This window comes from Canis lupus, chromosome 24, assembly GCF_048164855.1.
Source record: "Canis lupus baileyi chromosome 24, mCanLup2.hap1, whole genome shotgun sequence".
Classification (NCBI taxonomy): Eukaryota; Metazoa; Chordata; class Mammalia; order Carnivora; family Canidae; genus Canis; species Canis lupus.
This window is the reverse complement of record NC_132861.1, coordinates 48506330-48529811: the sequence shown is the minus strand read 5'-3', so window position 1 is coordinate 48529811 and position 23482 is coordinate 48506330. Positions and strand designations below refer to the sequence as shown.

General features: G+C 50.2%; 1 protein-coding gene across 10 annotated transcripts in view; it reads right to left on the bottom strand.

The window, feature by feature from the left end:
• Positions 1–23482, bottom strand: part of AGAP1 (ArfGAP with GTPase domain, ankyrin repeat and PH domain 1) — a 529933-nt gene that overhangs the window by 275088 nt on the left and 231363 nt on the right. For all 10 annotated transcript variants that reach the window (XR_012016792.1, XM_072796790.1, XM_072796783.1 and 7 more), the window contains one exon: positions 303–430. Coding sequence is in view for 9 of the 10 variants with exons in the window: in XM_072796790.1 (XP_072652891.1) it covers positions 303–430 (128 nt within the window). In the remaining variant the exon portion in view is untranslated. The remainder of the gene's footprint in view (positions 1–302; positions 431–23482) is intronic.

The following is a 23482-nucleotide window of genomic DNA, read 5'->3' as shown; positions in this document are numbered from 1 at the left end:
CAGGGCGGATGCAGGGTAATTGCAATCACCAGCAAAGGCAGCAGTGCACACCTCGAGTCTCTGCCCAAGCCAGCATGCCTCATAACACAGGCAGCATGAAGACGGAAACGCTGAAAAATGATTCCCATAAAATCCACTTGGCCACAGCAGTTTCTCAAGGAAATGTGAAGTCAATTATGAACATGCTGTTATTTATAAAGTTGAAAAGGAAAAAAAAAAAAAGATCCACCTCAGAAACGGCTTCGAGCACCCTTGGGACCGGCACGCTCCCCGGTTCTGATGTGCCTTGCCGCCCCACGTACCTGGCTTATGTGCACGGCGGACACCTGCGCGGAACAGACAGACGAGTGGCTGGGGGAGTTGGGCAGCGACTTGCAGGGCCCTATGGACAGCTGCTGCTTCTTCCTCGTGGCCACGATCTTCTGGGCAACTAGTGGGCAAGAGACAGAAGGGATCAATGTGAGGCTGGTCTCCAAATACAGAGCACGTGGCAGAGACTGGTACCTGTCCCCGCCGTCCACCATACTCCCTCTCTCCGCAGTAACAGAGCTCCTGATGCTGGGCTGGGTGCGGGACCACGATAAACATGGCATTGCCCAGAGCCTCGTCCACTTTGTCCCTCCGCATCCCCAGCTAAGCATGGCCATACAGGCAAGTGCTGGCCAGCGGGATGACCGCCGAGGGGTCATGTGGCAGCTCCCAGGAATCTTCCCTGAGAGGGCTGCCCTTGGCCCCTTTCGTCCTTCTGTCTTTTCCTTCCTGCTGAAGATGCACAAGTGCGAGCTGTAGCCTCTGCAGCCATGCTGGGGCCAGGGGCCAACGCGTGGTGGGACACAAGACAGAGGGAGCTGGCCCTCTGGCTCTACCAACGGCCTCAGAAGCCTGCCTGGAATGCCTCAGAAGCCTTGAACACCAAACCAAACAAAAACACACACCTGTCCTGTTCAAATTATTCTAACTTTGTCATTTTCTTTTTTTCCCCAGTCACTTGCAGCAAAAATAACCCTAAATAAGACAGGGTAATTTAGCTAAACCGGCCCTCCCCACTTGGAAATTAAAAATCTATTTTTTTTTTTTTTTGCACAGCCTCAGGAATTCCTCTTAACTTTATAAGCTACTGCACAGAATTATATCCAAGGACATGTAATTATATCAAAGACCTTATTTAAATACATTACTACGCACATTGGAAGTTTATCTTAATCAATACAAATCTAAATTCAACCAGCCATAACTTCTCTTGGCAAATAGGCTCGCTGATAAAGCATGCGGGCTTTAATTGGAAAGGAAGTCCACGATAAGAAAACTCTTCCCACACCAATAGGTGTCACTGCAGAATAACTACAGCTTTTGTTTGAATAGATGTGTGTCTTTGGGGACCGGCTGTAATGAAGTTCAATGGTGTTCAATCCTCGTCTTGGCCCCGAGAGCCGCTATTTTTAAAGACACCCGAGCAAAGGAGCACATATATCGCCGTCCCCGGCGATAGGCTGTAACACTGAAGCAGCACGCGCGGCGTCCACAGCTTCTTTTCCAAATGAACAAAATTTTAATAGGGAACTGGTGTGTCCGCAGCTTATGGCTTTCCTATAAATGAATGATCGTGTAAATATGATGAAGCGAAAACGCAAGATGTAAAAAATGGCTCTCAGAGATGAAGCAGCAGCTTCATTAGTTACATCCCGCCTCCAAACGGGCCTCTTATCCCGAAAGGATGATATCAATTAATTTATCTTCCCGCAGTGTATTGATCACAAGCTTCATCAGCTAATCATGTTTAAATTACAGAGGAATATCGCAGCATTCTGTCATTTCAGAACCATTGGCGTATCGATCCAGGGTCTTTGAAGACGTATATTAGAACATTTTAAAAATCATTATGTGAACTCAAGAAATAAAATCTAAGCTCAGATCCAACAGCCGCAAAACAGGTCCCAGGCAGGCAGAGTGAAATCCAAAGACCCAAAGTCATGGCTGTTGGGATGATTGCAAATGCGCTTTGCTTTTTTTTTTTTTTTTTTAAGATTTTATTTATTTATGCATGAGCAACAACAGAAAGAGAGAAGGCAGAGACACAGGCAGAGGGAGAAGCAGGCTCCATGCAGGGAGCCCGACGTGGGACTTGATCCCAGGTCTCCAGGATCATGCCCTGGGCCGAAGGCGGCGCTAAACCGCTGCGCCACCCACCCGGGCTGCCCACATACTTCTTTTTTTAAGGGGAGCAGGCGAAAGGAGGTTTTTGATGATCAACCCAGATGCATTTTGGTTTCACTCTGGCCTCTGAGTTGCAATTCTGCTGGATGACTATGCACACTTGCATCTTCAAGCTTGCAGAGAGGACACGGAGCCAGAATGGAACAGGGCTAGGCTGTTGGAGAGCTTTATAGACATTTTCTATAGATGTTTTCTATGCTAAGGCAAGATTTGAGAAACTTTCTAAGGCAAGTCAAATGTGTTATGAAATCTTCATTTTATGAAAATACAAATACAAATGAGCATTCCACCTCTCCTGGCTGGAGGCTGGTGGGAGTGAGCTCATGGCCCAAGAGAATGTAAGGCTTCTCCCTGAGTGACAGCTATACAAAGCATTAAGTACTAAAATTGTTTAATTGTTCCACCCCATTAATTCCATAAACTGAAGTGAGAACTTCTTAGATCCATAGCATCTTATTTTCACTAGAACTTTTATTCATGTTTGTTCTATTTTCCCATTTCCCCATAATTTTTAAGTCTTCCTACCTCAATGAACAAATGGCAAAAGGAAATAAATTACAAATATTTAGTTTTAAAATATATAGCCTGCTGGGCTCCACGCTGGACATGGAGTCTGCGTAAGATTCTCTCCCTCTCCCTCTGCTCCTCCTCCTGGCATTCTCTAATAAATTCAATAAATAAATAAATCTTAAAAAAAAAAAAAAAAGACTGCTTTAGAGCCACAGGATGACCCCTATAGTAGGGGATAACTTAATGATGAGCAATGAAAGCATGAGACTCAAGAATAAAAATGGGAGGGTGGGGGAGGAGGAGGCAAAGTGACCGTCTTATAAGGAATGGCCATCCTATCCTCCCCGCCATAGTGAAAAACCAAACCTATCCTACGGTTAACTGCTGCTGTTGTTACTTGCCAAATGCCCCAAAGAGGTGACCTGAAGGGTGATGTCTCTGTGTGCCTCACTTTGATACTTTCCAAGATAAACTGTTCAGGTGTGCAAAAGCAAGCATGACCACTGCCTGCTAACATAGTGTCATGCTCCATCGTCCCTAGGATGACCTTGCTAAAAAGTCTGCAGAGTGATCTCACAGGAGTCAGCCCCAGGGTGGCTAGGATGGATGGATGGATGGATGGATGGATGGATGGATGGATGGGTGGATAGATAAATGGATGGGTGGGTGAAGATAAATGGATGGGTGCGTGGATGGATAGATGAATGGATGGATGGGTCTCCCTCCTCCAGAACAACTCACAGGCAATGGAATGCCAGAGGGCGGCACTGCTTTCCTAAACCGTAATCACTAACTACTCATGATATTTACAACACTGAAATGTTAACTGACCTAAAACACGAATATTACCCTCAGATTATAGTGGCTGGACAACTGCTATCGAGTCTTTGTCTACACTTGCTCATTCAACAAATGAAAAATATGTTTTAAATAAATACATGGATGTGAATGGATGAATTAAGACACACACAATCACGAGCTGAGAATCTGGAATCTATCACTGGGAGGTGCTGTTTTCTTAGTTTCAGAGACATGAGCTACACCTAAGTCCTGAACGGTGTCATCACCATATAGTCAAATGTTTGTTTTACCCAACACTACTGACCAATTTTATTAGCTTCCTAATACTTCAGTACTGATGCTCTGTGTTGTTTTAAGTCACTTCCTCCACAATTTGGAAATTTTATTTGGTTGAGCATCTGGCTCTTTTCCTTTTTTAAGATTTTATTTATTTATTCATGAGAGAGACAGAGAGAGAGGCAGAGAGACAGGCAGAGGGAAAAGCAGGCTCCATGCAGGGAGCCCGATGCGGGACTTGATCCCAGGACCTCAGGATCATGCCCTGGGCAGAAGGCAGATGCTCAAACACTGAGCCACCCAGGCATCCCTGGGTGGATAACATAAAAGATATACCTATGATCAGGGCATAAGGGGCGTCTGGGGGCTGGTAGTGGCCCCTACTTGATGTGATTGATGACTTGGGAAATTTTTTTTAAACCACACTCTTAATTGTACTTTCATAAACATATTTCCATTCTTCAATTAAGAAAGAAGTTTATTCAAGTACTAAGGCAACACTTGAGTTACACATTTACTTTCTCCACCAATTAAAAATTTCCTATTGGAGAGATGATCGATAAATGGCACCCTTTAAACAGTGATAAAAAAAAAGATTGATAGTTCCAAGTAAGACTCCATTAAATTGGCATGATACCCAATTTCTGCTTTGGCTTTATTTTTTTTTTTTAAATCATTCGCACCAAACCAAGAAAAGAACAGCGTGCGGTCACAGTGGGAGTCAGGAGTCAGGCCTGCCTCTCACCCGCGCCGTCTCCGCCTGGTCACCGAGGCTGATGTCTGGACAGTGGGCCGGGCGGTCCCATCCACTAGGTCACCCGGTGTCACGGCTGAGGCGGAGAGGGCGGGGGGGGGGGGGGGGGGCTGGTGGCAGCACCGGGGGAGGGGTGCGGTGGGTGTGGCCCTGCCGTGGTGGCAACAACGCCGCGTGGCCACGGGACAGGCCTGCCCGCCAGCATCCCCGGCGGACTCGGCGTCTTCCGCTCTGTACCCGCCCGGTCCCCATGACCCTCGCGTCTTACTTGGATCACAGGGAAGGGCCGGCGCGGTGCCTGCCCCCGGGACGCTCGGCCGACGCTGGTTCAGTGGAGCGGTTGGCCATCGTCCGTCTCCCGTCAGCCGTCGCCCAGCAGGGGACCCCCAGGCCTGCTCCTCTGGTCCGACCACCGCACCCTGGCTTCCACCTCCTCCCCTCGCACAGCCGGCCACGGCCACGGCCACGGGACGGACTAGAGGCCACCATCCTACCGGACTTCCAGGCAGCACGTGGTGTGGCTGACGGTTCCCTCCTTGCCGGGCGCGTTTCCGTCCTCCCAGGAGGCGGACTCGCACTGCGCCTCCTCGGCTGCCACCCCTGCTCCTCAGCCTCCTTCGCTGGCCGGCTCTCCACGCGTGGGTGCTTCCAGGCTGCCCTCAGCCCCCTCTACCTCCGTGCTCCCCACCTGGAGTCTCCCCCACCTCAACACCGACGGCCCCCGAATCTGCAGGACAGCCTTGCTCGGAAGGCCTCTTGCATTCCAGAACCATGTATCCCACGACCAACTCCACTTCTCCCCTGGGACGTACTTCGAAGTCTACATGGCCCAAGCTGAGCCTCGCCCTTCTGCACCAAACGCCACGACCGAACCCCCAAACCAGGGACGGAGAGAGGGGACACGACACATCACTGATTCTCGCACCAGAGCCTCGCGTTCTTCTTCACTGCCACTGCCCTGGTCCGAGACCTCGACCTCGTTCTCCACGGCCGGTTCCCGCAACGGCTTCCGAGGCAGCCCTGTTCACGGCGGCCCCCAAGCACCCCCCGCCCTACAGGCCGTCTTGCCGGGGCGCTGTCCTGCTCTCACTTCAGCTCCCGGCACACGGACCTTACAACTGAAGCTCCTCAGCGGGATGCACCGTCCACGCGTGCCATTTCCTTCCACAGACTCCCTCTGCCCGCACGCTGCTGGCCTCTTCTCAGGCCCCCCCGCAAAGGCGCCGGACCCCGCCGGGAGGGGGACTTAGGTCTGGCAACGAGCTTCCCTTCTGAACCCCCCAGTGCGGGGGCCTGTGCGCTGGGGCTCAGCGGGGAGCATGGGGCTCCCGCGCTGCCTGGAACCCGGTGGGCGACACAGTCTGACTCTGGCTTCCACAGAAGGAAGTCCGGGGAAGCCTCATCTTCCAGCACAGCTTGACCAATAAAGAATAATAATTTGACCTGCGAGGGGCCTGGGTCTCTGGTCTTATTTCTTAATCGGTTCGGAAGCCCAAGGAGGACGGGATCCCTCCCAGACCCAACGCTGCTGCCTCCCAGCCTCACAGCCAAGCCACACGGAGGTCACGAGGCGCCGTGGCTCTGAAGCCCAGAGCACAAGCTGTCACCACCATCCAGTGCATACCCCCCTCCACTTCGTACGCCTTCTCAGAAGCCACACCTGGGGCCCATCTCCCCTCAGCATCCAGACCTTCAGCAGAGGCCCTGCACCCCAATACCCTCAGGTGCCAGTACAGCTACTTTGGGAGTCTCCCCACGCCGAGCTGGGGCACCGCTGCATGTGCAGGAGCAGGTAAGCACACATGCACGCACACGTGCTCACTCCCGGTGAGGACCGTGCCGTGCCGTGCCGAAGGGCTCTACTTTCCACCCCTGGATCCCTCGCCTGGCCGACAGGAATCACTCAGTATACGACCATGTAATAAATTCCCCAAACCAGATGTGTGACGCTTCACGGCAGGTCTGGCCTCTCGCTCTCTCACTTGCAGAAAGATGCCGGGGGCCAGGGGCTGCCTTTGAGCTGCTTCTTGCGCGGCACAGCCTGGCTTCTGCAACATCCTAAATTAAGCCTTTTTGTTTCATTAATGATTATGACATTTTTGGCATAGTCCAATAAACGTCGGTAAATTTAATCAGCGAAATATCTCCTCCGGTTTAAATGATTTGCTTGAATTAATCAATTAACAAGAACTTTTGAAGTGGCACCTGTGAGCCAGCAGAGACAGGGACAGAAGCAGGGGGAGAGGAGGGACGGATGACCCGGTGTGTCACCTCAACGAGCTCCCACCCCAGGAGCTCCGACGTTTCCATCAGAGGTCACCGGGCCACTGACCTAACGGCTCCAAGGCTCCTGTGGGCGGCCGTCTTCCCCACTCCCTCTGTCACTCGTGATTCGCTCAGATGCCCTACACGGGTCCTGAGCGTCCAGGCTCCGAGGCGGCCTGCCCCTTCACCTCGCCCCACCCCAACTCACCGCATGCTGCAAGGGATGTAACGAGCCGACTGACTTTGCAGTGTTTCGCTGTTCAACGTCCTACGTTATTACACCCTCTACGATGTCAACTTCTGCTACCTTAGCGCCACCGTATACACAGCACAGCCTCTAGCCCCGCGCACTGAGGCTGCGTTGGGGAGCAGAGGGTCGCAGGGAGCGGGAGGAGCCAAGGTGGCACTGCCACAGCCCGTGGATCTGACGGACACAGAAGAGCCACACGGAGATGCCAAGTGGAACGTGTGTAAATTGGACCAGAGGTGAGGAGGACGATTCATCTGCTGGGGAGAGAGCTGCGTGCAGGACGCTGAAGCCCGTAACCGGGGGAAGGATGGAGACAAATGGATGGAAAGCCCAGCCTGCGTGAGCAATGTAAGACGGCAATTTAAGCAGGAATAAAGCTAATAAAAATAGGATTTAAAATGTTTACAACAAACACACTTGTGTAAAAAAAAAAAAAAAAAAAACAAAACCACACAATCAATTAGCATGAGAGTCTAACTTTACTCCACGGGAGTATTTTAAAAGCACAGATGGAGGATGAGGTCCCGGCGTGCGGCACGTTCGTCTCCGGAGCTGCCACCCGAAGGTAAGGTCCGGGGCACCTCTCCCTGAAAGGCTCTTCAACCAGAACCCCAGGGAGGACTCCCATAAATAACGCATGCCACCAGGGATTGTAAATCTTCCAGTAACAAATAAAAGATCCTCTAATGTCTCAACTCAGTTTTAAATTACAGCTCAGTGATCATTAAACTATCTTATTAATTAAGAAGAAATTAATTACCAAATTACCAAATTATAGTTCTGAATTTGTGACTTCGTGAGGAATGAAAAGAAACCCGAGGTGGGATTTCTCTTGCTGAGAAAATCTTGAAGTTGGTCAATGTTAAGGGAGGCGTGTTCGGTATGCTGGTAGCCCTACATCCGTCTCTTAGATTGGTTTTCTTATCACCTGAGTTTTTTTTTTTTTTAATTTTTAAAGTTTTTTTTTTTTAATTTTTATTTATTTATGATAGTCACAGAGAGAGAGAGAGAGAGAGAGGCAGAGACACAGGCAGAGGGAGAAGCAGGCTCCATGCACCGGGAGCCCGACGTGGGATTCGATCCCGGGTCTCCAGGATCGCGCCCTGGGCCAAAGGCAGGCGCTAAACCGCTGTGCCACCCAGGGATCCCTATCACCTGAGTTTTGAGTGTAGATGGGGCTACGCCAGAAAACAAGGGTGGGGAGGGGCACGCATGAAGGTCTCTTGGGTCGTCTGAGGCTTGATGACATTAGTGAACCAGAAGGATCCACGGTCTGGCCTGGCACCTATGAAGACCCTGCCAACTGGGAAATACAGTTCCCTCATCTTCTAAGACGAGGGGTCGACTCCACGGAGCTCCCGACTATTCTGGAAATGCTAGATACCAAGCTTTCTTTACCTTCCTAGGACCAACGTGTACCTGACAGTCAACACGCACTGACCAACTGGGTACCTGAGCGAACACATGAACCCACAGTGGGGTTGGGGGGAGTTATGAGAGAAGGCAGGAAGAGCTTAAAAGGGCAACTGGAAACATCTCTAAGGATCTCGTATGCAAAGAGGAGTGGCCAGCGTGAGCTTTATCCTCGAGACAACAGGGGCCAGTGAAACCACTCAAGGGCCGGAGACAAGCCCCAGGCTTTGGAAGAACACCTGGTGTGGTGTGGGAGCCGCAGGTCACTCCATCCGGATGTGGGGCACGCGGGGGGCGAGGGGCTGTAGCAGAGCTGCTGTGGCCTGGATGCCAGAGCCTGGACACGGACCTCCAGTCTTGAGACTCATCTCTAAAACTGCTGTCACTCTACCTTCATACTTGATTAATGCTTCCACAGGGTATTGAATACTAGGTGGACCTCACATCATTTGACAATTCAAAGCTACCCGAAGGAGTTGGTTCTTTTTTTTTATTTTTTAAAGATTTTATTTATTCACAGAGACATAGGCAGAGGGAGAAGCAGGCTCCCTGCGGGGAGCCCGATGTGGGACTCGATCCCAGGACCCCAGGATCACGCCCTGAGCCAAAGGCAGACGCTTGACCGCTGAGCCACCCAGGTGCCCCCAAAGGAGTTCTTCTAAGGTGATTGAAGCTCAGTGATGTGTTTGGGGGGAACCTCTACAGTTTAAAAACCTGCAAAGCGGATTTAGTCCCTTGAACTATTCTAAGCCAAGGTTCCCAAAGCCTGAGTATGTTGATCCTTTTGAGAAAGACCCGCCTGGACCCCATTCCTGTTCTCTGCCCTACGTCAGACCTTCCCAGCAGCACAGGGGACCCGCAGAGAGGAGCTCACTGTCCTGGGTCTAGCGAGGCTCTCCCCACACCCCCTGCCACTACCTGTGACCTCCCCCCGCTGCTCTCGGGAGCGGACGTGTCCCATTCATTCCAACCTACCGTTTGCACCAACGCAACATTTATGGTTCCATAAACAGGCCTGCTCATTTCCACATTTCTGCCAAACAAACCATAAACCACCAAACGGTTTCCTAATTATGACGAATATTAATAAAGAAGGAAAGGGACCCTGTAACTGAACAGGTCATAAAAATAATTTAGGGGTGGGTACGAAAGAAATGATCTTCTACGCATCCACTCTCTGTTTCCTCATCAGTGAAAACCTGGCTTTGGACAAGAATCAACTGCTGGCAGCTGTGCCCCAAGCGAGTCATCAGGAGAGAGGATTGGGGTGGGGGGTAGAGGGGAGATCCTCTGATGACTTTTCTAACGTGTATCTGAGCGTAAACCATGACAATATTTATTATTATTTATTAAAAATTATAATTATATTATTAATAATTATATTATTATTTATTAAAATTATTCAATATTTCAATATTTTTTAAAATCTCAAATCCAAAGCAGGCTGTGGTTAAAAAGCCAAGCTCACTTCTGTTTCTTCTGGGGAAGCTCTCAAGTTTTCTAGGAACTAATGAAGTCTGAATTCTTAATCTGAGATTCAGTTCTTGTCTGTATTCTTTTTATCTCGTTGTATTAAAACAAATTTATCTTCATTTATGTCGCAATTACCTATTAGGGTTGTTAATTTGCTGGAAATGAAGCTATTGTTTAATTGCTCCTATTAATCGGGGGATTTAAATGCCGAGTGTAATAAACAGTTACCTTCAGGACGGAGCAAAGTCATGGCTGCTGACATTAATTTCAGAATGAGGGGAAATTTCTACCATGTCCAAGGCGGCTGGATTCCCCACTTCACAGAAAGTCAAAGAATGTAAAATGAAGAGAAACCTGCGCTGAAATGAACACGGTTGATTCGATGTTCCTTTACACACGTACCTAATTTTCATCTCAAGTTATTATCTGTGGTCATGGAGACATCAAATCTTCCTGCAGAAAACTCACACCTGTCTTTCACGACACCACTGTCCCCGAAGGTCGAGTCCCAAAGGGCAGCCGCCAACAGGAAAGCGAGTCCCACAATCGCCGTGGACACCAGGCCGGCAGGGTGGGAACCACGATGCTGACTGCCCACTGGGTTCCAGGCTCCCAAGGACACAGGGTCCCTGGGTCCAGACCCACAGGACTGCAAATGTTCACTTCTCTGGTAAGTGTCAACATATGCCAACACCACATTGTCAAGCGTCCTTCGGCAGGTGTTGCCAACAGCCAGGCTGACCAAGGGACTGCTGGGGCTCCAATCGGCTTCGATCAGCATCTCTCCCCTAAGAGAAAAGGCAGGCATTGCAAATGGCACTGCCTGGGGTCCCCCGCAGAACTGCATCTCAGGCTTTGGTCTGTGCCGTGCGCCAGCACGACAGGATGGTCAGTTCTGGACCTCCTGGGGGATCCCTCCCTGACCATGAGCCGTCTGGTCTTCCCTCGGATCCATGCTCATAGCCATGTTCTCTCCAGCTGATGGACCCCACCAGCACCATGCTCCGGGACCTTCACCACGTCACCCCTCCTCACTGTGCAGGCTCCTGGCTGGCTGTCCTCCCTGCACGTATGGGGTGCAGGCTCCCTCCTGGCTATACGCCCCTAGGTCTGCACCAGGCTCAGGGAGACGAGGTGCTCCCTCCCCAGCTGGAAGGGCCTCTTCTGTGTCTCTGGCTGGGTGTCCAGACAGGAGGTTCAGAAGGGACACCATCCCACCCAGCATCTGGTATTAATGTGATGCTCGGTGCACACCCAGAGAAGTAGGGACGGGCTTAGGCCCCTGAGAGCCCCTGACACCCAAAGGACACTGGTGCTGCTGTGCTGCTTGGCTCCCAGGGGCACCCAGTGTCTCCAACGGGAATGGGCACCAAAGATCTGAGTGATGCCTCTCAGGAGGAACAGAGAGGGAGAAGGAGGCATCCCAGCTCTGCTCCCACCTCCCTCCACCACAGGTGAGGTTGGGATGAAACCGTGAGGCGTGTGTGACCCAGAAGGTGAGGCAATGAAACCAGTGACCCTGGTCATGCCTGAGCATTGCCCATTCTCTGCTCACTCTGTGGGGTTGGCGCCCCCACAGAGTGAGGGGGGGGGGCGTGTGTTGGGGGGGCGTGTGTTGTGTGTGTTGGGGGGGCGTCCTCAGAGACTTTACCGCAACCCTACTCACTCCCTGTTTCTTTCCTTACATCACAGAGCAGCTAGTACACGCCAGGTAACCTGCCGGATGGGGAGAGATCCTAAGAAGCTGTTGTCACCATCACTGACAATGGTGACACTGCAGCCAGGATGCCCAGCATGGCTTCTGCTGTTGGAGCATCCCACGGAAGAGACCATTCAGGCAACTTCCCATGACATTTTACTAAGGTGTCAAGAAGCAGTGCTCATCGGTCTTGGCCTAGAACCCCGGAGCCCCTCACTCCTTGTCACAGAATTCAGCAAGACTTTCTGGGCACCAGTGTGTCAGATCCGTGACAAGCTATGTGAGCATGAGCAGCTTTAAAGGCACAAAAGTCCGGATAATTCTCAAAAAGGGAAATGCTGAGAAATTACAAATCTTGCGGGAATGCTGACGAATCCTTAAAAGCAGGAAGCATTTGGAAAAAACGATCAGAGAGGCATGAAACACGAGAAGTGTCAAGCCTGCCGAGTGAGTGGTCAGCAGCGTGGGATGCGCATGGGTTCCAACAACCATGAGGCTGGTGTGGGGCCTCTGGCTCAGCTCTGAACCAGGAGAAGGTGGGGAGTCTTAGCACCCATGAGCCGGGGGACACGACAGAGTGGCTGCTGGCCACAAACCCCAGGGCTCTGCTCCGAGCATCACCAAAGTGAGATGCTGGGTGGGGGGAGCTGGTCCCCCAGCAGGTGTGGAGACCTGGACGAGGGCTGGGATGCCATTTGGTCACCTGGACCTATGGACAGGGGGCTTCTCCTTCGGGATCTCTCCAGCTCAGAAGTCAGGGCACTTTGCTCTTAATATGCTGCCAGGCAGCATTTTATTCACTGTCCACGTAACATTCAGTATGATTCCTCCCCTTAATTGAATAAATAATCATGAAGACAAGTTAGCAGAGCTAGAGAGTAGCTAAGGTAGGTTAGGTTAATCTGAAATGAAGAAAAATGTTCAAAAAGTGTAAATTAAAGACCTTCCAAAGAGGGAAGCTTTCTGGACTAGATCACGAGGATATTCCCACCGAGACCTAAGTTCGCATGGAGCTCAGCACACACTTGGAAGAGGAAACATTCCAAGTGCTACAATTAAACCCCGTGCAAAGCCGTTCAAAAGACCAAGAGATGATTAACTTTCTCTCTCACTTATTCTCAAGTTGGATGCAAATCAGTGTCTTTCAAGACGAGGCACGTGAATATCCCAATAAATTGGCAATACAACTTAGATGGCAGGCAGGATCTGAAAGATAAATGGCTTAAACAAAGAGGGGAAAAATGAGCCTGTCACTTCTTCTCAACTCATCAAGCTGTCTTGCGGAGAAAGTTGATGATTCCAGAGCAGAAATGTCTCTGACACCCCCTGAAGGTGAAAGCTCATCCCGGGATCCTTCCCCCTGCCTGGCGAGGCTCCGCGCCCTTCCTGCTGCGCCGCGTACATCCATCCACCCTTGCTTCGAAGGTGAAACCACGGGCCACAGAATGTACTAACCCAGTTCACAGGGGAAGTGAGAGAAAGGCAGACTCGGGGTGAGGGTACAGACACACTGCGATCCCCAGGGGTGTGGGGGGCACAGGATCCCACGAACATGGAACCGACGCGAGGAAAGACACCGCCGTAAGGATCTTCGAGCGTGGAAACGGGGAAGGAACCACAAAGTATGACAGACGCATATTGCTGATTATGCTAAGTTATTCAGGCCAAAGAAATCACACAAAAACTTAAAGCCAGACGAGATGAGGATCAACGAGGAACAGACAGGGCCCAGAACGAGAGAACGGGCAAGCCGTCGGAACCGCGCACAGGTTCTGAAACCAGAAACAGTGAGGTGCAATCTCCGGGTGGTTTCCTTTTTGCAAAAGTTAACAGAGTTTGATTAATATTGGCTTAGCCCAATTCATCGGGTCTAATTTACTTCCTGCTTGAAGATATATGTTTAAGGAAAAAAGGAGCTTAGGAATTTCTCTAATCCCCCCATTTGCCACAAGCGCATTCTCCTTCAGAGATCTTTTAACTTTCAAGAAAAATGGACTTATCTATCACAACTGAAGCTGTTTTCCTATTTCCAGAAATAATTATCCTTACAACAATCTCCATAAAAAAGACATTTCCCTCTTAAAGTGGGAGAGGAGATGTCTTGGTTGGAACCAGAGAAAATTATTCCTCTCCCCCGGCTCTGTTAATAATGAGCCAATGGTGGTGGCCCCAACGCGAGAGGCCTTCGTACAAGTGACAGTGACACACAGGCTGAATTATACAATGTAGTATGATGCAATTAGGAAGAAGGATGACATGACAAAACAGATTTCCACTCGGTCTTCAACGGGACTCCGTGCATTAAGTCATTGTAACGCTCTCCCCGCCGCCCATCAATTATTATTATGTAACGGACGCTACCACCCAGAAACCCACCCTTTCAAACATGCAAGATTCCTTTGGGCATGTCTTGCCTTTTGTGATGTTCTAGGATATTAGGCAGTGAAGTTATATGCATTCGAGGGCCCAAGTAAAGAAATGATATAACAACTATTTAATTAACACACAATTCTGGAGAATTCTTTTCCATAGGTCGTGGTTACTGAAGAGTTAAGTAGATCACGTAGAAAAACTTTCTGTAAGTTTTCTCTTTTTTCTTTAACAAGAAATTAAGTTTATCAATTGCCATTGTAATTACTCACAGCACCTCAGGTAATTAAAAAGGATCTAAATCTAATTTTATTTACATTTATTTTTTTTTTTTTTTTTTTTTTATGATAGTCACAGAGAGAGAGAGAGAGAGAGGCAGAGACACAGGCAGATGGAGAAGCAGGCTCCATGCACCGGGAGCCCGACGTGGGATTCGATCCCGGGTCTCCAGGATCGCGCCCTGGGCCAAAGACAGGCGCTACACCGCTGCGCCACCCAGGGATCCCTCTAATTTTATTTACATTTAGAATACCGGAGGTCATCGCCGATCAAGATTTCACGTTTGTGACTAATAATGTTTAAGTGTTAATTAGAGTCCAGCAGAGAATACGGATTGATTTTGAATTTGTAATCTGCTGTGATTTAGTGACGGTGGGGAAGTCAAGCTATCCCTATCTGTTACCGCCAGTTTCTCTGAATTATGGAAATTCTTAAAAGAACTGTGCATCCATTTTAATTCCAGAAAGCCTCATCTTAAAAAGGTGAGAGCTCACAATACTATTGCACACCTCCACCTGTGAGTGGGAAAGTACTTCACGTGAGAGGTAGTTTCTCTGGACCATTTTAATGTAAAATACTCGTAATGTAAAATAATATTTTAAATGGAAGAGCAACTATTTTGAGTTTTCCTCAATTTTTAAAATGCGAATTCTTAAAAACCTGCACAAAAAAGTTGAAAAGAATGAGTGAATGCCCAATTACTTACACACCACCTAATTCCCTAACTGTAACATGTTGTTGCTATAGCTGCGTTATCACATACCCATCCATTGACCCATCCATCTTATTTTTTGATGCATTTCTAATCCGCTGCAGACACTAGTTCCCTCCACCGGATACATTTCAGCATGCGCATAATTAACTCATTAACTGTGCAAGGTTCCTTTTGAGATTAAATGTACATACCATAAAATTCAAGAATCTCAGCTGTGCCTTTCCACTGGGAGTTGTGACAAGTCCCACAACTCAAATCACCACGAAGATTCAGATGTTTCCATCCCCTGGGAGGGCTCCTGCATGCCCCCCCACATCCCTTCACTCTTGCTCAAATCCAACCTTCTGGGTCTCCTGGCCATAGATTACCTTAGCCTTTGGCAGAATGTGACATAAATGGAATCCTCCCCTTCCTGGCTCTTTACTGAGTCATGTCTTGTAGACACAGCCACAATCCCAAGTTTGCAAACTACATCACTGGAGCACCAAGATACTAGAGTCCCGGGGAGGGACATTACCAGGTCTTCTTCTCATCCCACTGAAACACGATAGTCCTTCCCTGCCTTCCCTTGCAGGTTCCTAGAGGAGATGGTGATCTTCTAACCATGAAGAACACTGACACCGAATTATCGACTTTCTGTGGTCCTGCCAAGGATGAGAAAGGGACTACGTACCCATATCTTTAGAACAGCAAATCCATTTCTAAATTTATTTGACCCGGGGTATATGCATTGGCTGTAGATAGATTATAAAATGACCCTTTAGATCATAAGTTCGAAGCCCTTTCTCCTTTACTCAAGAGCACTGTGTTGACCCACCCTAAGAACACATCATCCTCAAAAAACGAACAAAAAACTGAGGAATGCTATCCTTGATGACACCATGGCTCAAACTTGCCAAGAAAAACGGAGTTAGAAAAACCCATGGTGGACACATGGGAAACAAGTCATAGACTCACAGACTCAATTCTCAGACAGCAACCAGCAAGCAGGTCATGAAAAGTTATCATTTGTACCCCAATAGTTTTAAGAGGTTAAAAACTCAAAAAACGTTCCACACAAGTGATGGCACTTCCAGCTGAGGACAGTCGCCTCCTCTCCGACATCTACTGTACCACTGCAGGATACACAGATTCTACTCTTAAGACCATAAGCAAAAGGCACACCTAACAACTATATCACCAGGTGTCTCTTAGGGTCAAAAAACATGAAAATTAAATCTGCAATACTGCTGCTTCAACACCATTCAGGGGTAATATTTAAAGAGAAAGGAAGTGACTGTGACTTTTATTTATTCAAAGAAAGTAGATTTTCCCCCTGAGCTCTGCAGTTCCTCCACAGATACTGCTACTCATTGCATTTTATCTAATAGCAATAAATATGTTTACAGACAAGCTTTTTGAGTGAAGCTTTTGGGAATTCATTTTAAGGGGGGGGGGGACCCAACGTGGATAGATAAAAAGAGCTCAAATGTGTGCTAGTTAAGAACTCAAATCATTAGTATCTACCTCAAGAATTAAGGAAATTAAAAGGAATGTTCTCTCTTCACTGCAGACACTCAAAATACACCTGTGAATGAGGCGTGTAAGTAAAAGGCAAGTTTCAGCCCAGGAAATGTAATATGCTAAATAACGCTGTGAAAGCAAGTTTAGAAAATCTGAGTATTTAGTACCTTCCTCCAAAAACAATGTAATAATGTAAGTGAGAAAAAATAATAGCATTGTCTTTGTTTTCAAAAACAGATTTCTCTTTTGGTGGGCAAAAAGACAAGGAGAAAATGTTAAGTTTACAGAGGCTGAAGCCAGCCTTCAAATGTATTAAAGATGCACCCAACAGGGGCTTTGATTCAAATGCACATGAAGCAGAAGATGAGGCTCTTGCTGCTCTGGACCTTGACCTGGCCCCTCTGTCCACCCCCTATGGCTCTCCTGGGCTGCAGCGGGGCCCTGAGCAAAGAGCCAGTCACCTGCCTGCAAACATCAAATCCACACACGACAACAGCTGGCCAGCAGACAGTCAAAGGAATCTCATTGCAGCCCGCGGTCTAGAAAGTAAGGAGAGCATCACAGTGGCCGCGACTCACAAACATGTAGCTTTGAGCCGCCCTGACCCTACAAAAGACGGGCCAGAACGTGTCACAGATGAAAGGCATTCCGACAAAGAAAAAGACATCTGATGAGAAGAGTAATTTACATCCCACGAGCAAACTGGCGACGGGAACAGCAATTTGCTGGTTTTTGTATTTTCCGAAACCGCTTCCGTCGGCCGTGTGCAGTGGGCTCCAAGAAGCACGTGAGGCTACCTGTCCGGAGAAGGCTTGCTTGCAGGTGCCCGAAGACCATCAACGCAGGAATTAACAAGAGTCCACCGGAAAGATGTCTGCATTCGGAAAGCATGATTTAGTCTCCTATAAAGACTCAACTCTGCATTTGAGACTTTCTGGCCTTTACAAGCATTTAGCTGTCATAACATCTATAACTCAGCCCAGAAAAGGCATCATAGAGCATTTATTATAAATCTTACAGAACATATAAGGCCCCTTTGCACTTTAATCATTTGCTAACAGTTACAATAAGATTGTATTAAAAATTTAAACTGCCCTACTTAAGCAATTTACCTTCAAACGGCCATTTCCAGGGAATGAATCCAAGGGATATGAATGTCGAACCCTTGGTCAGATTTATTGCGCCAAAGAATATTTCTCCTGATACAGCTCTGATGAGTGAAGGCTAATGACTTTAGTTTTATTACTTTTTAAGCACTTAATGGGGAAATTTAGACATTTTCACAAGACTGAGCTTAAACAAGAATGGTGCATTTAAAAGTGGCAGGCAGGGAAAGCTCTGGGAGATTGCTTTGGACATCCCCAGATTTAATACAATCAGGAAATTTTAAGGCAATGACTAATAGCACAGACTTGCCTCTACCATTATTAGTATGGGGTTTGGGTTTTTTTTTTTTTTTTCCCTACTCTCTTAAATATTTCGGAGAATATTTAGCAAAAGAGTTAGCCATAGAGAATTTTATTATTATACGTGTAAAATTTTAAAGCCATTTAAAAAACTCCACAGTATTTAATATTTTTTTTTTTTTTTTTTTTTTTTTTGGCCTCACACTTGTAAACCAGCTACCGTAGGGAGGTCACAAAGGAAATGCCATAATTATCTCTGTGTAATTACCCAAGCCCTGGCAAGGAGCAACTGTTTCTACCACCAACCATACTGTCAGCAGGAAAATTATCTCTGAAATGTTCAAAAGTGCATCTAAAAGTTTTCCTTTACTTGAAGTCATTTTTCCCCCCAACTTAAGCCCACAGCTGTGATCCCTCAGATTTCAATTAATGCCGAGGCAGTAATCCTATCAATCACCGAGGACTATAAATTTCTTATCTTTCTCATTAGCTACACCGTTGCACAGCTTAAATATAAACATACCTTGCCACAGGACTGTAAATTATTCGGCGCCAGCAACTCTACCCACAGTCAGAAGGGGTAGGAATGATTGGAGCAAATCCGTGGTGCACTTGCTACACTAAAGCTGATTTACACTTCTCAAAAAAATAAAAAACCACCGAGATTCACACTGACAGCGGATCTCTTTGAGTTTGCTTATTTGGCTTAAAACTGGTAATGACCTGTCTTTATTAGTATTACTAAGTTTTATGTGCAAAATCCAATTTTCTGGGGAAATATATTTTTTGCTGCATCTGCCAATAATATCTGCTGCGGTTACCTGTAGCTATTAATTTTTTTAGACCTAAATTCTTCAACTTACTTTGAAAGCTATTCAAAAAAAAAAAAAAAAAGGGAAAAAAAACCCCACCACCCAACTATCTTCTTGAAATAAAACCGAGCACACCTGTACCCTGTACCAGGACAGGGCAGAGGCGGGGGCTGGGAGGGACAGCGCCCCCAGCACCTGCCGCCTCCCTCCTGTTAACACCTGCGTCCGAGCCTCACGCGACCGGCCTTATCATCACGTTTTCCCTAATGAGACCGCGTCGTCCGCTCCACAATACACACTTTGTATCGTCCCATAAGGGCAGAAACTTCATGAACCATGAACCGTGCGCTCCGAGCAGGGCCGGGGAGGATTTCGCGGGCGCGAGGGACAGGCCCTGCCAGCAGCTGAGCACGCGTCCTCGGGCTTCCCGGCCGATCCCGGCCGATCCCGCCCACCTGCGCCTCGCCTAACCCAAGGGGCTTGGGGCTTCCGAATGAGAACTGATGCGGTGCAGGTGCAGGACCTCCCCACCTTCAGCCCGCTGGGCTCCCCGACCTCAGCCGCAGGAAGCCCGGGCCGGTGCTGCCACCTAGTGGCCCTGCCGGCAGCCCGGGCGCCAGCCTGGGACCCGCAGGAGGCGCGGGGCTAAGGCGGGGTTAGAGGCGCGCTAGGGAGGCCCAAAGCTCTCAAGAGCTCGGGGACACTGGGCCGGGACGAGGGGCCAGCCCAGCCTCGGGGGCACAGAAGTGGCCGCCGAGAATCACTATCTGTGGGCGGATGACAAACACCCAAGAGAAGCTGTGGCAAAAAGCCAAGCCAAAAACAAACCCCCGACCCGACACAAACCCAGAAACGAGCGTCCAGCCCGGGCCGCCTCCACCCAGGACTCTGACGGCAGGTGAATTACACTTCAGTAAGATCGGTATTTTAAAAACTCAGTTCCTAGGTCGCCTGGGTGGCTCGGCGGTTGAGCGGTTGAGCATCTGCCTTTGGCTCAGGTCCTGACCCTGGAGTCCCGGGATCGAGTCCTGTGTCGGGCTCCCTGCAGGGAGCCTGCTTCTCCCTCTGCCTGTGTTTCTGCCTCTCTGGGTGTCTCTCACGCAATGCATTCATGCATAAAATCTTTAAAAAAATAAAAAATTAAAACTCAGTTCCTCAATGTTTCTGTAAGGACTTCCTTTCCCAAGTTCTCTTGCAATGATTTATCAAGTTCCCGAGGACTCTCTGTGAATGACTCCATTTGGATTCTTGTATTTACCGATCACCTAACAAAGGTGCTGCCAACGAGGGGCACGGTTGTCCAAGCCAGACACCTGGGTCCCGATCTCAACTCTGCAACTGAGGACTTGGACAGCTGGACAGGGATCTAGCCAGTCTGCGCCTCAGTTTCCTTATCCGTATATGCCACACAAGGGTCACCATGGTGCCGGGGAACATGGTGTGGGGACATCACACAGATGATGATCATCGTCATCCGGGTTCTGTTGTCAGGATCTGCTCTAGGCACTGAGCCATAACTCACTCACCACCCGGTCATCACTTCCGTTTACCAACTGAGGACACTGGCACCTCGCCCAGGTCACAGGGCGGGCCAGCCTGCCATCGGGGTTCCCATCTAAGAGCTGAACTGGGAGGAAAGAAACCTCTCCTGAGACGGTGGTGCAGGAGCTGAGGGAAGGGGAGGCACCCAAAATGTAGGTGCCCAGACTCCACTCGCAGACGGGTCTTCACGCCCAGGGCACTGGGGAGGTGAAGAGGCATCAAGAGTTGCCTCTGTTACACGTGTATTTAGAAAGCTCCTCTGGCCACACTGGGAGAAGGACAGGGGATTGGGGGGCGGGGGGGGGAGGACACCAACAAAGTGTGCAAAGTGGTAGGAACCCTGGGAGGGGCAGGGGCTCGGCCCAATGCACCGGCGGGGGTGGCCATACCAGACGTGGGACCAGACTGCCATGCAGTTAAACCAACCCACCCTGAGGACCCGTGGACACGGGGAGGAAGGCAGAGGAGTCAGACCCACCTGGCTGTCTAACCGAGTATTGGGGTAGATGCACAGGGACCCCAGGATGCAAGGGGCACCTGTGAGCCCGAAGTGCCTCTAAGATGCCAAGCAGACAGGTGATGAACAGGTCTCAGCTCGGCTGCCGGAGACCTAGAAGCCTCCATTAAACCCCCACATGATCCTGCCTAGGTCAGAGGGGAAACAGGAGGAGAGAAGCCAGCCCAGGACAGAGCCAGGAGGGGTCACGGAAGGCCCCGCCCCAAGCCCCCATTTTACTGGGAACATTTCCGAGTATGATAAAATTTAACCAAGAGTACAAGGGAGCAGCTAAGCTACCGACATCCAACAAATGCAAGTATTTTCTGTACCTGGTTTTTTGTTAACGCAGTGAAGTCAGAGACATCATTTCCCCTCAGCCCGAAATATTTCAACACGTACCTTCTCAAAATAAGGACATGTGCCTACCGGGCCGTCCTGCCGTGGGAGTGGCTGGAGCACATGAGGGGACGCGCTGCAGGACGGCCACGGCAGGGCCCCATGTCGGGTGCTGTGTCGGCAGCCGGGGCACCACCAGGGCCTCGCAACACAGAGCTGCAGAGGAGACCGGGGAGCTTCTCGGCTGCAAGAGCGGCTTCTGTTGGTCTCCAAAGACGGGAGCTTTGGCGTCAGCTGATGTGGAGGGAAGGGAGGGCTCGACCTTGGGCAGAGCGAGCTCTTCACACCGGTTTCCCTGGTTGGCCGCAAATCTCTCTCCAGTACGAACAGCTCAGGAAACCCGTCTTTACGTGCATCCTCTCTCTGCACAGTCCAGGCCGTCCTCTCCAGGGAGCAGGTGCGTGGACTCCCAGGTAAGGCACTCCCCCGAAGCTTACCTAGAAGGCGGCTCAATGCACCAGGAGCCCACGGGTGTGGAGGGGAGATGGGACGCGGGGGGGCAGGGAGAGAGGACCTGTCTTCAGGACGGCTTCTGGCTCCCACCACACTGCCCCTGGGGACACGGGCCGTCCAGAGCCACTGCCAGTGCCTGAAGCCCGCCGGGGTGCCAGGTCCCGCAGTCGGAACCTCGGCTCCCCTCGCTGCCATCACCCCTGCAAACCAGCCTTCCACTGAGGAGACCCTCCCAGAGAGCGGCTCCCGGTCACAGCCAAGTGTGGAGACCAGTGTGGCAGACGCCAGAAGTCGCCAACGCCTCTGAGCAGGAAAGAGTCATCATCTGGGCCACAGGGAGACCGGGAGCAGGTCACCCATCTGCATGCGGAAGGCGCGCCGATGCCAACCCACCCCGGCCACGAGCTTTACAAACCAGCCCGCCTCTGCTCTGAACCGTATTTAGGTTGAACCCACCATATGCCAGACACGGTGACTGAGATTTTGAAACAGATCCACGTCTGCTCTCGTAGAGCTTGTTAAAATAAATACTCTAAAGGGGATCTCGAGTCCAGCGTGTCCCCAAAACAACATGAACCCAAGTCTCCCTGGGGGTCCGACACCCCATGTCCATACTTTTCTGAGAAACTCCGAATCTGACGCTGGAGGAGAACCTTGTAAGGACCAGGGTTGGCAGGTGCAATGCCAGGCCCCGGGTAGCTCAAGGGCCTGAAGAGAATCAACGGGCCGTCTTCAAGTTAAACCACACGTCTGTGTGACACCAAAGGACAAACAGCACCTCCCTGAAAAGAAAAAAATCACGTCCCAAATTCCTACAATTCGTTTCTGACATTTTTCTCTGAAATACGTCCAGCAGACGACGGCACTGATGGATCGCAGCAGCAGCGGTTTCGGCCCACACCCCGGCCGGCGTCCCAGGTCCCCAGGTTGGAGATCCGGCGGCCGGACTGCCTTCACCTCGGCCTCGGGGAGGACGGTGCGGAGCTCCGCCGGCTCTCGGAGGACGGAGGACCCAGGTGGTGACGCATGCCAGGCACAGACTGCCGGAGCAACCTGTGCCCACCTGTCCTGTCCACAAGACGCTGCTTTCCTTGTTCCGATGCCAAGAATGTCACGACATCTGCGGTTTTTAGAGAACGGTCTTTATTCTTCTCCCAAGAAGACTGTACTTTTGTTGGTTTAAAATGGTCCCGTGGGGGATCCCTGGGTGGCTCAGCGGTTTGGCGCCTGCCTTTGGCCCAGGGTGTGATCCTGGAGTCCCGGGATCGAGTCCCACGTCGGGCTCCCAGCATGGAGCCTGCTTCTCCCTCTGCCTCTCTCCCTCTCTGTGTCTATCATAAATAAATATTTAAAAAAAAAAAAAAAAACGGTCCCATGACTGCTAGTTACTGCAGTGGCCAGGACACCACGGGAGGGGACGTGGGCACAGGTCTCCTCCCTCCGAGGGTGACCCGCGGCGCACGAGGACAGCTGGGACGGAGGGATTTGTGCGGGGTCACGGTGCATCACCGGTCCGTGCCCGCGACAGGACCCGTGGGCTCCCGCACCCCGCTGACCTCCCTCGTTTGTGCCAGGAGGCTGCTGGCGGACGCGACCGCCTCCACCCATGACACCGATACGACCGCTCGCATCCCGACTCGGGCCTCCCTCCCGTCACTCCCAGGATCTTAAGGAAGGGAATCCTTTCCATGAAAACAAACAAACCACTTTGGCTCCCGGAAGCTCTGACTCTCCCCGGACTGACGCTGTCACGCCAACTGTGGCCCCTCGGGGTGCTGGGGCCCAGGGACCCGCCAGGACACACGAGCGAAGGGACGCCGCAGGACGGTCGCACCACTCCGTCACCTCCCTG